Genomic DNA, 15036 nt, shown 5'->3' on the forward strand with positions numbered 1-15036 from the left:
AATTTTTGCCATTTCTTCTTCTTGGTCTTCTGTGCCTCTCCTGCTGTTAAAAGAAGCCTGCATCCCTGACCCACCAACCAGAACCATAGCCACCACCACAATCTTTTACTGTCCCCTGTCAAACCTGGAAGACCAGGCTCTTGTTCTATTGCAGCCCTTGCATGTATTTACCTGTGCCAATTTTTCTGATTTACTCCGGACTGTGGGGTTTCGTACACTCTGATTGTGGATGAAGATGGATTTTCCTAGACTACCTGGGGTGAATAGACTGTTGCTTTGGTCTGATATATAGTTATCCCTGTGTTTTGATTATTAGCACATGACTTAAGGTTGGTCTTGGAACTGTTTGAGAGTGCTTAGCTTCTACACCAGAAGGGTGTTCGCCTCCTAAATATAGGGTAGGAAGAACATGCAAATGGAAGAGCATGCAGAAGGAAACTCAGGGATTATTTTCTTCATGCAGTTGACTAGGGAGGGATGCATTGCTTTTAAGAAGACTGGGATTTTACCTATTATTTGAACATACATTTAGCTGAAAAACTATAAAGTTCTAGGCTAGCCTGGAAAATACTTTTAACTCTTTTATGGCCCAGCTGGGATTGGGATTCCATTATAAGAGGTATTATCACAGCAAAAAGCTACAAGTATGGTGTGGCCCAAAAGAGTTTACAGACTTGAACAGACTATTAAAAAAAAAATAAAAAAGGGAAACAGAGATGTGATGACCGATGGGTATGTCAGAAGTAATCAGGACAGAGATCACAAGTTTTCTGATACTAAAAGTTGGTGCCTTCATCCTGCCTCCCTAGGAAGCGGTTGCCCTTTAACTAGACAATAATGAATAAGAACTTTTGTATGTAAACTGCCTTCTCAGACTGAACAGCTTGTGCGGCTTTTCGGAGTCTGTGATCTTTAAAATGATCACGCTGCTGGGGCTGTGTTAGAGACTCTTCTCCGTCAAGTCGGATGAAAGCAGCTGCTTTCATCTCGGCTATGACCTTTACCGTAGGCATCCTTGTATCTGTGTCTGTGTATGACCGTAAAGCTACCTTTGGCAAAACCTGAAAGACAGCCCTTACCAACTTAAAGCGCAGAGTTCATTTGCTTGTTTTTAAAGCCTTCTATGCAAATGAAAGCATGTGTGCCTGTCCACCTCCCTGTAAAATTCAAGGTGCTTATTATGAGTAAATTAAGCCACTGAAAGAAGAGGCTCTGTGTTTGACCTCTCTTACTTGCAAGTAGGTTTAGCAGTATGTTGCTACACATAAGATGAAATTTCTGGAAACTGAATAAAGGCTTTTTTGAAAATGTTTCTGTTTTCTGGATAATGGTCGTGCTTTAAATCATAAAACATAGGCCTTAAACCTTCATCTGAAAAAAATTTCAAGTGGAAGGCTAGAGATGCCATTTGCTTTGGGAATTCTGTCCCTACATACCTGAATTTTGTAAGCACAACATGTAGATTAAAGTGATTATTAAATTTGTCAGGCCTAACGCCTTTTTTTTGAGGAGGTGTTCTTGTGTGACATTTCTAGGAGAATATAAATATGGCCTGCTCTAGGAAACCGAATGATAAGTAAAAGATTATCTCAGTAAAATATAAAAACATAACTGTTATGCTAAAAGCCTAGAGTAATCAAGTGTCTTTTGTGTCCACTGAAGGGCCATTTATTGCACATTAGATGTTAATCTTGATAAAAGTTTTGTATCGAAGATAAGCACCATGCACACAAAGCATTTCTACTTCTTGCTATTTCTTTTGTCCTTAGTTCTTGGTTTTGTAGGACTATAAAACTCAGTAGCATGTATGTGCCTTCTGTACCAGAGAATGGGATAATAGAGAGCGCAGAGGTTTGCAATATACTATACCAGTTATGCTGCTCTTTGTTTCCAGCACAGGCTTTAGGGTTTTGCAAATGGTGTTTCAATCCCTCTCTTTAAGATTGCCAAAAACATATGCCGTTATAGTAGGAGAACAAGACTTGTTTGTTACAAGTCAGTCTGTAACACAGAAAAAAACCCAACAAACAATTCCTTCCTCGGTGCTCTCCCCTTCAGTCCCCCCAAGGTTGCCTTTTATATTCTAGGAAACAGAGCCTGTGGACATTTTCATTTCTTTGTCAGCCTTTTATGCCTTTAGTTTTAGGGAATATTTTAAAAATATTCCTATCATAGTAATCTTTGGTATAACCAACCTCTATGTGTCCGTCTGCGGGGTCTGAGACTGAGGGTGGTCTGGTCCTTAAGGTGTGAGATGCTACGGGTTAAATCCTAGAGCTGAAGCATGGTAGCTGAAAGCATCAGCTGATACAGCAATTCTTTGTGTGGGTCAGCCTTTACAGGAAGATTGAAGACCATGTAGTGTGAGTTACGTTATCCTGCCTACTTAATTTTTTCAGCTTCTTTTAATCCTTCTGCGGGGGAGCTTTGTATATTATTTGACTGGCTAGCACTTGAACTCCCATAGTTAGAGTGTAAATTGTCCAGTTTGTAAATGACAAAGTATCAGCAGCAAGTGGCTTTGTTCATACTCTAGTTAGTCTTGTTTTAAATTATTCTATCCCTAACAAAATATGAAGGTGTTTTTATGCAGCTGTATAATCTTTTAAGCACTGAATTACAGTATGATGGATTCTGAGCTTTCATTTTAGATGACTTACTGTACATATACTTAAATTCAGTGACCAAACTTCAGATCAAAAACTCGGTTTCTATCAAATGAAAATGTCTACAATTTTTTAACTGAAAGAAAAATCTAGCTAAAATTATCTTAGGTTCAAGAATGTTTCACTCAAAGTGAGACAATGTTTCCTTTCTATTTCCAGTATCTTTTAACAGAAGAAGAGGATATGAAAGGCTAAGCTCATGACTGTAACAAAAATAACCATCAGAATAGAAAATCAATCTGTCTGTCCTGTGTGGAGGCTTAAGCCAAAATGTGCTGTTACGTGGTGGTTAGCGCACTGTTCTGGAAGAGAAGATGTAGGAGAACCCTCAAGCCAGACAAGATTGCATGGTTGTTGTAGACCGGATGGACGCCATTAATTATAGTGATTATTACTTGATTAAAGTGACCCTTCTGTTACTTCGTTTGCTTCATGAATTTTGTTTCTGCACTTCAGCTACCCCTAACTGCATCCAAAATCCCTCCCAAAACTTCCACACCTACCCCCTTCAAAAAAAACCCAAGAAAACAACAAAAAAACCCCACCCACCTCCACCCCAAATGTTTTAATTAATAATTAGTAGTTCATTCAGACTAGTCTTTTAAAGTAGTATCTCCTCTGAAGACAATTTTCAGTTATTCCTATAAATTGCACATCAGTATCTGGACTCTTAAGTACAGATTATGGTGCTGGTTAAAAAACAGGTATGTAAACCAGTTATTGTTTCCTTACATGCCACTTTAATCTGTCACACTGCTTTCCAAGTTGGGAGCAGCTTAGTATTTTGTAGATCATGTCAGTCATTCAAAACATTACATTGTCATGATTATTTGCTTCTTTTCAACTGAGCTGATCCTCTACCAATTTGTGTCTAATACTAAGGGAATGTGAAGGAATAGGACTGTATCTTGATTAGCAGTTTGATTCCTTCCTCTGATGCTATAAAACTGCCACCCACACCTGAATTTTAATTACATTGGGCTCATTAAGCTCAAGGATAAATTTATACATCCAAGTCTTCTCTGTGCAATAGCCTATAAAGTCAAGGCTGTTAAGATACCCAGACGGTGTATTTTTATAAGATACATGGTACCATGTTCTAAACTTGCAGCTCACGCACATCTTTAAATCCAGTGCAGCATCTTATTTCTGTATTTTAACACTGGAACAGTGGACTGAACTTGCACATTTTGTTCATATAGAAATGCTAGCAGGGTTGAATTTTCCAAAATTGGAACTTCTACATTTTATTCTACAGATGCAAGTGTTAAAATATTTGTATCTATTTTAGCGTTTTTGTGTGTGTACTCCCAAATAGCATAATTTCAATGCAGTGCTGAATGATTTCATTAGAACGTAGAATACACTTCAGTTACAAACCACAGTTTTAATTACAGCACAGATGCATGCAGATTAGAATAAAAAGTTAAGATAATTTGGATGATCTTTAACCATTATTTTCATCCTCGTCTTCCTTATGTCATAACAGTATAAACAGCAAGTGAAGGAGTTTAGTTTGATGAAATGGTTATTTCAACCTTAGAAATAGAGGTTAAACTTTGCTATATTTTCCTCAAGATTTGTTTTATGACAGGCATTAACACAATTGCTGCTCTCTGAAATTGATTGCATTTTCATGTCTTTACTGAGAATATGTAATATCTGCAATTAGCAATTGTAGATGTAGACTTGTTCTCCTGTGTGCTTCTATATTGCATTGTACTGTGTTTGGATTTTCACACGTCTGCTTTCCTCGGTTAGTCTCTTTCCTCATGTTACAGATTTGTTTTCTTTCCCCTCCATGTGATAAAGAATGAATTTTTTCTATTTTAGACAGCACATTATTGAATTCTTTTGGCATGCACTGCTTTGATTTTTTTTTTTTTTGGCTTACTTGCTTGCAAAGTACTTCAATGTTCTGAGAAATTTTGGTTTCATTTATGCTGTGGGATCTTGTTCCCAAAACCTGCAATAGGTTCTTTCATTATTTTCATATCTGCATTATACTGATCTTAATGCATTATTAGGGGGTATCAGTTTTAGTCTGGACACAGATTCATGACAGAAATCTTAAGTTCTAGGAAATTTAAAGATAGTGGAAATGAAAATACTGCCTTAAGCAACTTCATACTGCAGGTAGCACAACATGTTCTGGCTAGGAGAATCTATTAGTACAAATAGGAGCGCAAAGACAATAGCATGCATTGATATAAAATTATTCAAATTGATTTAAATCAGCAGGCAGAAAGCTTTAATCAATTTAATTTCTTCTTTGCATTGAACTTTTTAAAAGCAGGTGCAGTTAAAGCAGGTTTAAGGGCCTGTCCACTGAATTTTTAACATCTCCAAGTGTGCAGATTCTGAAGCTTCTTGGGGCAACCTGTTCCAGGGCTTAACCAGCCTCATGGTTTTTTAAAAAAACAAACAAACAAAAAAACCCACCACTAAACCAAAACAATCCCCTCAAAATAACAAAAAACAACCTAGCTCCTGTTTTCCAGTCGGATTTTTCTGTGTTCCTACTTGCCTCCTGTCCCAGTGCTGTGCATCTTCAAGAACTGTCTGGCTCACTCTTCTCTACCCTCCCATTAGATAGTTGTGGACGGTAATAAGATCTCCCCTTTGTCTTCTCTTTTATGGCTGAACAAATTCAGTTTTCTTAGCTTCTCCTTGTAATATCACATGCTCCAGCTCTCTGATCATCTTGGTGGCCCCTTCTACTGGACTTCTTCCTCCATTCTCAACTAGCAGAACAGTTACTAAAATCTTGTGTGTTGCATAATGTGGTACCAACTTGTGGAAGCGAGGGGCTGTGCGAAGGGGATTATGGCACTGAATTTTGTGAAGCGAATATACTGTGAAGGGATGCCTGTTAGGTCATCTAGCAGCCTTTGTGTCGGATGAACTCCCTTGTCCGGTGTGGAGGCAGCTTCTCTGATCAGCTCGTTCTAGATAGTCCACGAGAAGTGTTCAATGTTTGATACAAAATGTGCTGATTTGAAGATACTTGGTGCTACATAGTGCTATGCTTTGATTTAGCAGAGACATACAGCCATACACTGAAATCACAACACAAGCATGATATAGCAGTTGCAGTGTACATGTGAGTCACCATGCACCGGTGATTCCCATTGCTGGTCTCTATGTGCCCTCTGTCAGGACGTTAGACATCCCCAGTTCAAGGAATATGTGGGCTAAAGCTAGTTCAAGCCTGTTGCTGTCTTCGGAGCTCCTTCTGCTGGTTGTTCAATTTCTGTACTTCACTTTGGGCTGAGCCACATATATACCTCTCCCCCTGCTGGTCTTGACTAGCTGGGGAAGACATTACACTCTACTGATTATCTCAGAGGAGGCTGTTTACACAACCTGATGACTCACTGGTACAGCCATATATCTAAAACAAAGGTTACCCTCCAGCCCCCCTTGTGTTGAGATAAGTTCAGCTTGCTTTATGCCACGTGGTGCTCATTCCTACCATTACTTCCCAGACTTCATCACCGTTGCCCTTCTTCCATTGCATTGCAGAGGTTTGTTTGTTGGTCACGCAGGCTGTATCTCCCTGAGACTGTTGTAAACACGCTCTTTGTGAACTGATGGGTCACCTGTAACTGGAGAGGTGCCTGCCCGTGCCGGCTGCTCCTCGCCTCAGAGCTCAGTACCCATGTGTTTTGGTCACATCAGGTCAGTATGTCCAGCTGCATGAGGGTGAACAGAGTCATGGTGCTGTCTGGAAAAGCAGAGGGAGAAAAGCTGCAGGCAACAGTAGTACCCTCAGCCCTCACCACAATCCTGCAGGGCCACAAGAGAGGGCAGCAGCCTCGGGTACGGTTGGTGGGCTCGCTGAGTTGCTCTGAAGGGCTTGCATCTACTCTAGTGAAAACAGGGACTCAAGTTCAGGGCCTTGAGTGGATCCCTCCTGACTATGCAGGTGGGCGTTAAAACAAATACTTGTTCCTGGTCACAGTCCTTTCTGTCTCAGTGGGGTTGCAAAGGTGGATTTGGCGTGGCAGGTGCACCCAGCTTTGGGAATAGGAGTGTCCCTGCAGGAAGGAGAATCGGGAGGGGATAACTGCGGAATAGCCTTCAAAGACTTGTAAGAGTAAAATAATCTGTTTTAGGAAATTTAGCAGTCATTCCAAGATTCATCACCATGATTTTGACACAAAAAAGAGAATACGTAATTTCTTACTTGCCATCTGTAATAATAATCTGTTCAGTTTCTTTGATTATAAAAACAACAACTGCTGTGATGAGGATACATTTTCATAGAATAAGTAATTGGAGATTATTTTTTTTCCGCTCTGCATTTCTTGCAGTACAAAACAGTATGCATATTGAAGTATTTTTGATCTTTAAAGCAAAGTTAGGATACCCTCTACTGGCTATTTTTGGAAATAAATCTGAGCTATAGCCTACCACTTCAGAGTCAGCAGCAGTTAAACTTAATCTGTGCTGCAGTTTTAATATAGTCTTTTTTTTATGGGTTTGAGAGGAGTTTGGGTTGGTTTGATTCCACACCCCTCCCCCATGTAGGTCTGTCCCTGGCTTCAGCAGAGTGAATCTGCCTGTGGTGAAACTGTATTTTTAAACGCAGGCTGTTGCAGCTTCCAGGCTAACAGTTCTATGGGTACAAATGAAAATAGCTAGATGTTATCACAGCTCTCGTTGCCTAGTAACCAAAGCCCAATGTATAATTTCAATGAGATAAATTTGATGCACTTTTCCTCTCTTTTTCTTTTTAGTAGTGGAATACATAGAAATAGATTTAGATTTAAATGTCTTATTGTCTGATAACTAAAATGTATTGAACTCTGATACTTTACAAGGTCAATTATAATTTAAGAACTGATGTAAATTTCCCATAATAGTGATCTTCTAGTTCTTGTAACATTGCTTCACTGTTCATAGGAGTGAGCAAGCGTCTCAGTCTGACTGTGCATACAAATCGTAAATTCTTTTCTGCATACCATTCTCAAATTTCACCTTTCCATTTCATTTACTGGTTTGATCATGGTTTTACATATTTTTCTGTTGAGTCCATTTAAGTAGTCAAGGATTGTTCTCAGATTTATTTGCTCAACTATACTGAGAATGCGCCTAAAATTATCTGGGACTGTGCTTGAATTAGTTACTGAATTTGTTCGCAGGTGTGAATGTTTGCTTCATTGGGACAAGCTGTGTGAATAAACACTTGTATTCGATTTCTAGCCATGATTTTTGGTATCTAATTTCAGGATCATGTCTTATCCTAGAATTCACTACCACATGAATTATCCACTCACTGCTATAACTAATCATATTGTAGTTCAGTATTAGAAATTGTATTCCCAATATTATCTTCACACTTTCATAAACATTTGCTAAAATAAAAGTTCACTGTACCTTGTCATTAGTAACCTTTAAGCTTCCTGAATTTGTTTCGAATTGTGTGACTATCTGACATTTGTGCCTATTACATACAGATCTTCTCCATTTATTTTGTTAGACTGATTTGGTATTTTCAAGGATTATCTAAAATTTAAACTAGTTTTTAGTTGTTTTGCTTAAGTGGTCTGTGTGTCTCAGTGCAGTCACGTTTGTGTTCTTCTTTCATTTCTCTTTCATAAACGGTTGATGTTCAAAGTGTTGTTAAAGATGCTGTCCTTCTTTGCTGTCCACATTGATAGCCAAATATGTGAAACAGAGGCTATAGTGAATTATTGCTTCAAATTAGGGATTAATATCTTGAAGAACAGAAAGATGGTTTTCAAGCAGGCTTCATATATGGCAGGCTGAAGGGAGAGGAACAGCCGTAAATAGTAGAAGTGGGACCAAAAAATGAAGCAGGCATTAGCTTTACAAGATTGGATCACCTGAAGTCTTTTTTGGTTTAGTTTGAGTCATAATGGTTAGTTTTATTTCAAGAAAAAAGTCTAATGAGTAAACAAGAACAGTAGCTCTTCAGAAGCCAAGTAGGTAGATGCTTACAGAGATGATGGCAAATATTTGATTCTACAGACAGTTCCTGAGATTATAACTGCTTCCAAAGAGCAACAAGGTGGAAGTATATTCTGTGGTTTTCATGTAGTAAGTGTTACACAGGTTTCCAATTGTTTTACTCTGTTCTTTCAGCTCTTTTTTTTTATTTTTCCACTTTTCTTCGTGTTTAACTCTCTAATTCTACCCATATAATTGTTTAAATTACTTTAATAACATTGACAAGAGTAGTGCAGCCCTTCTTTGGTGTATTTTTTGCTCGCTTATTATTGATGCAGCCCTATAGTGCATGTTTTCTCTATATGTAAGTGAACAGTTGCAAGATTTCCATGTTAAAATCTTGCTTGTTGTCATCCACTGAAGATTCAAGCTCACATTAATTTCACACTTGAATGTTCTAAAATGGAAGTCTCATTAAAATAGCTATCAAAGGCACAGAAAACAAAAATATTGTGAAGGAGAAATTGTAGACAGCAGTACGGAATTTCGCTCAAAGGCACAATTATAATTCACCTAAATCTCATGTTTAAGTTTTACTGAGCAACTAAAATGCATGTTATATAGTTTTAAAAATTCTTCATTACTTTTTGTTTGCTTTGTGAAAGTTGAAGGACAAATCTGTCATTTACACTAATTCCTTACTCATATGGATTTTTTAATGAGTTACAGAATATTTTGTACGTTCAGGCTTTTAAATGACTGAATTGTCATTCTTCCAAGAGGGTCACAGCCTTATTTGGAAGCTGAATTGACTCCTTACTGGAATCAGTTGCATAATAAGGACTATTATGATAATAAGGATATTATCAATGCTGAAAAATGGTACAACGTCAGGTGCTTGCATGCAAACAAGATTTCTGTATTCTGTCATGGTCTAGAAAACTTTGATTTAAAGAAATATCTAATACCGTATGTTTGGAAATGAGATGTAATTATGAAGTGTTGGGAACAGTAAGAAGGGAACTTGTGAAAAATTTACATGAAGTGTGAGAATTATGATCTATGGAATGATTTCCCAGTGAACATGGTGGTAGAGGTGTTGCTTGTTATTTTAAATCTTAAATGGTATTTGCAGGGAGGTAAAATCATGTTAACATTGGGTTTTAAGTTCTTCAGTCGCAGAATGCTGAAATTTTCCTCTCTGTTTTTGTGGATTTTTTTAAATGGACTATTTTGCTTTCTTTATTAATACCGAGAATACTCCTGTATAAGCTCAGAACTGAACTGGGGTATTAACCACCTGTTGCTTCTTACAGGTACTGCTCCCAGCAGCTGGTCTCTTGCAACTGCAGGATGTGAAAAGGACTTGCTGTGAATTTTTGGAATCTCAGCTTCATCCTATCAACTGCTTGGGCATTCGTGCTTTTGCTGACATGCATGCATGCACAGATCTCTTGAACAAGGCCAACACATATGCAGGCAAGTTATCATCAGTGTAGCATATAGCTTGATATTGGTGTGTGTGGGTTACACACACAGGTTCCAATTCTGCCCAGCCCCACCCAAAGGACACCAAATTTTATCCAGGAGATTGCAGACAGATATCTTCTGACAAAAAGTACATTTGATATGAATGTCTTTAAGACAAGTAAAGTCTCTTGGCTGGAACGTAGTTATAATAAGCACAAAGGGGCAGCATCTTCACAGCCTATCAGAGACATACAGGGTCCAAGCTATTTGTAATCCATAAAGAAGCTATCTTGCTGTTTAAAATTTTGCACTGTCACTTAAGGGAGGAAATCAGGAAAGAAGAATTAAAATTCTGGCAACTGCCACAAGCCTAGGAAGTACATGGGGAAAGAAAGATGATGAGAGCATGGTGGTGGTGGGCTGTCCGTAGTCCATGTAGTGCACTGGCTAAGCAGCAAGAAAAGTACCATGAGTATTGTGTTGTCAGCTTGTCTTCTGAAAATCCTACTTGTCTGGCCCAATGCTTGAAATTTCCTACTGTAAAGGGTACCTGTAGTCTCAGTCTTCTATCTTGACACAAAGTAGGTAGAGGTGGATCTTGTAACTAACTGTATAGATCAACCAACAAAATTCTACTTTTCTTATGAAGAGCACTTGCCATTGGATTGTTTCTCTTTTTTCTGAAAAAAAAAAGTTCATGGAATTATTAATTTTATTACTAAATGTACATTGTCATGGTCATCTTAAAGACTGTCATTCATATCTGTAAGAGGACTGGCTTATGTCAAGGCTTGACATTTTTGAAAATTGGGTTCTTGTTTTGCTCACTGTTGTGAATGAAAAAGCAATTCTGTAGTAGTTGTGTGGGCGAGCAGGAGGGAGAATAATTATTCCCTTTTTCTTGACACTGGTGAGGCCTCAGATGGAAAAATGCTAGACCAAACTTTAACACAGATGCAAACAGACTGAAGTGAATCTAAGATAGTATAACATGAATGTATTAAAAAACCAGACTGACCTATGACAAATACTGTGAGAGGGGAGAGTCCTTTCAGTCAAGAAACTAAAAGGCTAGGAGGATGAGAAGGAATGCAAATGTTCCTGTGCATAAAAATCACTGAGCATGAGTAAGCTTAACTTTGTGAAGCTTTTTGAAAGTAATTTCATATATTAAGGAAAAATCTAACCGTAAAAGTAACACAGATCAGGCAAGCTGTCTGTGGAAGTTCTGGACTTGTCGTGGTTCAACCTGACAGCCAGAAACCAGGACCTGACAGCCTCTTGCTCACTCCTCGCCTTCCCCTCAGCAGGATGGGGAGGAGAATGGACAAATGGGGAAACTCGTGGGTTGAGATAAAGACAGTTTAAGACAACAAAGTAAATACTACTACTACTAATGATAATAATGAGGAATAAGAAAACAAGCTATATACAGTACAATTTTCTCACTACCCGATGACCGATTCGCAGTCAGTCCCCAAGCAACAATCGCGGAACCCAGAAATTGTGGATTTTTGCAAATTTTGCAAAAATCCTGGAAAAGACCGAACTCCTGGAAAAGTTCAAACTCCTGGACAAGAGAGGATTTAAACTCTTAGAGGAGAGCAGAGCAGATAGCTTCCTGCACCCCAACCAAGCCTGATTCATTAAATGAGTATAACATCTATTGTGTGGAATATTTCCTCTGGCCAGCTGGTTATCTGCCTGGCTGTGCTCCCTCCCAGCCCCTGCACACCTGCTCATTAGTCAAAGAGGGGAAACTGGAAAAAGTCCTTGACTTCATAGCAACAACTGAAAACATCAGTGTTATCAACACTCTTCTGGTACTAAATCCAAAACACAGCAGCTACAGGGAAGAAAATTAACTCTGTCCCAACGGAAACCAGGACATGGACTCTCTACCTTTAGTCAGCTGTAAAAAAAAATGATTAAACTAACTTCTCATTTAAGTTGTTCTAAATCATGTCTGTGTGCAAAACTAGATGATTTGAAGATTTTTCTAGCTTACATTTTTATGATACTGTAAAGTATCATAAAAAAAGGGTAAAATTAAAATTAAAAACAAAAATATTTTTTTCTTTATATTCCAAATACGTTTTCTGCTGTTGGAAATTGATATACATATAGTTTCAGAGAAAGTGTTACTAAATTGGTAATTTTTAACAATGGATTAGAACCTTGTTTGACTGCTCTTGATCCCAAGAAAGGTTGCATAATATAGATTACTAAAAAATAAACAAAACATTGTGTAAGCTTGCAAGTTTGTAGCATAACACTGCAACCAAAACTAAGGCTTTTAATTTTTTTAAGTAGCAACGATCTTACTGTTTTTTTGTGTGTAGAGTGCCTTGGGATCTTGATATTTGAGTCGAGACTGAAGATGATGTTACACTGAAGAATTACTTTTTAATGGAAGTTTTTTGTAGTGAACAAACCACTCCTCTTTTATGGGGTTTAACTTACTTGCCAGCAAAGTAGTATACGTTGATTAGACGTTTGGCAGTGGACATTCAGAGGGCAGGATGAATTTGTTTGGAAATTCAGAGGTCACAGGTTGCCAGAGGCTGAGTGACTCCCAGGTATGGCTCCTCACATGCAGCTTGCGCTGGCTGCCCAGTCACGGATCTCTTCCTCCATTTCAGTGTCTCCTGGATGTTTCATTTCTCATCTGATTAGGTGTCTGTCAACAGAATCCTTGGTTGCTGTCTGAAGTGTGAAACTGAAGTATACAAATCAGCCATACTCAGAATTTTTTCATCTAGTGAAATTGTATTCAAATTATTTGTATATCAATTAAAAAAGAATTAAAAGTTATTGGGGTTGATTTCAAAAGTACTGGTTTTGTAATGCATACCTTACTGGAGAAGTTCTAATGTGTATGTGACTGGATGACTTTGTGATAACTGTGTTTAGACTATTATGCAAAAAGTTTTAATTAAATCTTTTTGTCTTTGAGTAATATAATATCAAATCCAAAAAGCTGTCATATTTTTGACCTTTTATGTAATAGAAAGCAAGGTGCACATTCATTGATTAGAGTTAATGTTTAGATACTTAATGTTTTAAGGGACATATTTTGATACAGCCATTGCTTAATTTTGAATTTTAAATTATTTTTTCCAACTTCTTCTCTGACTATGCCTTAGTAACTTCTAAAGTACTTCAGTTACTTCTGAACAATCTTTGTTCAATTTAGTGGTGGAAGCTACTATTTATATAGATTACTTTCTAGAAATAGATAATCCAAGATCCTGGCAAGACCTCGAGTGCAATATTTGTTAAATGTGTTTGAGACCCCAGGAACTGTGTCCAGCTGTGTAACCCTCCCTCTCAGGGTTATTTTGTTCAGGAATCCTTTGCCGTGCTTGGAGAGATCCTGCAAGCAGGATGCAGACAAGCGAAAAGGAAAGCTGAGGGAAAAGAAGGAGTTTGTTGGTCCTAGCTGGGACGTGCAAGCCACGAGGCTGAGTACTGGCACGCTCAGTACTCCTGGGAAAGCGCCCAGGGAGGAAGGGCTGGCCTTCGGTTTTCCTTGGAACGGGCTGATCATCGGTCTCGCTGGATTTCTGTCTCCTGACTCCCTGGTTTTCTTCAGTTTTATACCTTTTTCAGGTCAATGTTTTTCCTCTTGAATTTTCAAGCTTCTTGCTGCCTGTATGTCCACCATCATAGCCCCGCCACCGCCCCCCCCCCCCCCCCCCCCGCCTTCTTATCTCAAATGGCTCTTTGTGCTTTGTCAAGGCTTGCTCTTACAACTGGAAAAATTTTCTTGAAACTCTGAGCTAAAGATACGTGGCTGTGCCATTTCCGGATGAGGTCCTGTATCGCACACAGCTGACGTTTCAGGATGAAGACCCCAGAAACTTGAAGGAGTACAGAAGAGGATTATTAGATTGAAAAAGCGGTGAAAATATTTCTCTGCTAGAGAAAATGAAAAGCATCTAGATGTTTAACTTCTCCCAGTCTTCGTTTTGTTACACTTGCTACTTTATATTTAGGAAAAAGAGGCAGGGAGGTATCACTGTCCATTAGCAGAAGGAGCATGAAAACAAATGGATGGTGATGTAGGTGAGAAGTTATTAGAAAAGTGAAACTCTGGAACTTCCTTCCAGTGGGACTAAAAACCCAACTTTCATTAAAATTGGAGCTCCATAATCTTGTGGTGGGGTTGGTCCTCCTGTAGCAGAGTGTGAGATTTCTGTAATTTAGGAGAGTCATTTATATGCATCTATGATACCTATGGAGAGATCTGAAGATAGCGGACAATCGATACAGATTACTTGGACTGAGCTAATGTTGCAGTTAAACTTTCTGAGATGCTGTCTGTTCTGGTGATGTTCCAGAAAGCAGCCCTGCTCTGGTCTTGTCACACATGCTCAGACAGGGACTACATACGGCTGAGGCCTCTCATCCTTCCCATGTGAGGATTCCTACGAAGGGTTTGTGGCATGAGCTCTGCTAGTCCATCCTTAGTTTTAGGCTGAGATACATCTTCTGTAGTCTTAGAGGATGTTCACAAAACAACAATTTTTCCTGAGAATACAGTGCATTTTGTAGTTGTTGTAATGTTGTGTGCAACCTGAAGGTATAGATTGGTAAAGCCTTTTAATGAAGAGGGGTATGCCCTCTTGGACTAGAGAGATGCTTGCTCAGTGCTTAGGCCTTGGCATATTTCTTAGTTATAACCAAAGAATAATAATGTACTTCCACTCACTCCATAGGCTGGTGTGGGGTTTGGAAACACTGGATTACCAGTGGGAGAGCTATCTTTTGAGGACCAGCTTTACACAGCAAACCTTCCTGGCTTTTAGCATCGTGCTGAGGAGATGCTGAAGAAATTTTAGTTAGGGAATCTTCGCATGTGTTGTGAAGCAGGGATTGCTGTGTTGTACTTAACTGTGGGATACAGAGCTCTTGAATCTGGTGCTCTGAGTCTAAAACTCCGAGTCCTGACTAGACTTGGAAGCATGGATGTCTTCTCTAG

General features: G+C 38.7%; 1 protein-coding gene across 2 annotated transcripts in view; it reads left to right on the forward strand.

Moving 5' to 3' along the window:
* KLHL2 (kelch like family member 2) overlaps positions 1–15036 on the forward strand; it is a 59788-nt gene that overhangs the window by 26632 nt on the left and 18120 nt on the right. For both annotated transcript variants that reach the window (XM_075421667.1, XM_075421669.1), the window contains exon 5: positions 9899–10061. In XM_075421667.1, the coding sequence (XP_075277782.1) occupies positions 9899–10061 (163 nt within the window). The remainder of the gene's footprint in view (positions 1–9898; positions 10062–15036) is intronic.

This window comes from Opisthocomus hoazin, chromosome 5 (assembly GCF_030867145.1).
Source record: "Opisthocomus hoazin isolate bOpiHoa1 chromosome 5, bOpiHoa1.hap1, whole genome shotgun sequence".
Lineage (NCBI taxonomy): Eukaryota > Metazoa > Chordata > Aves > Opisthocomiformes > Opisthocomidae > Opisthocomus > Opisthocomus hoazin.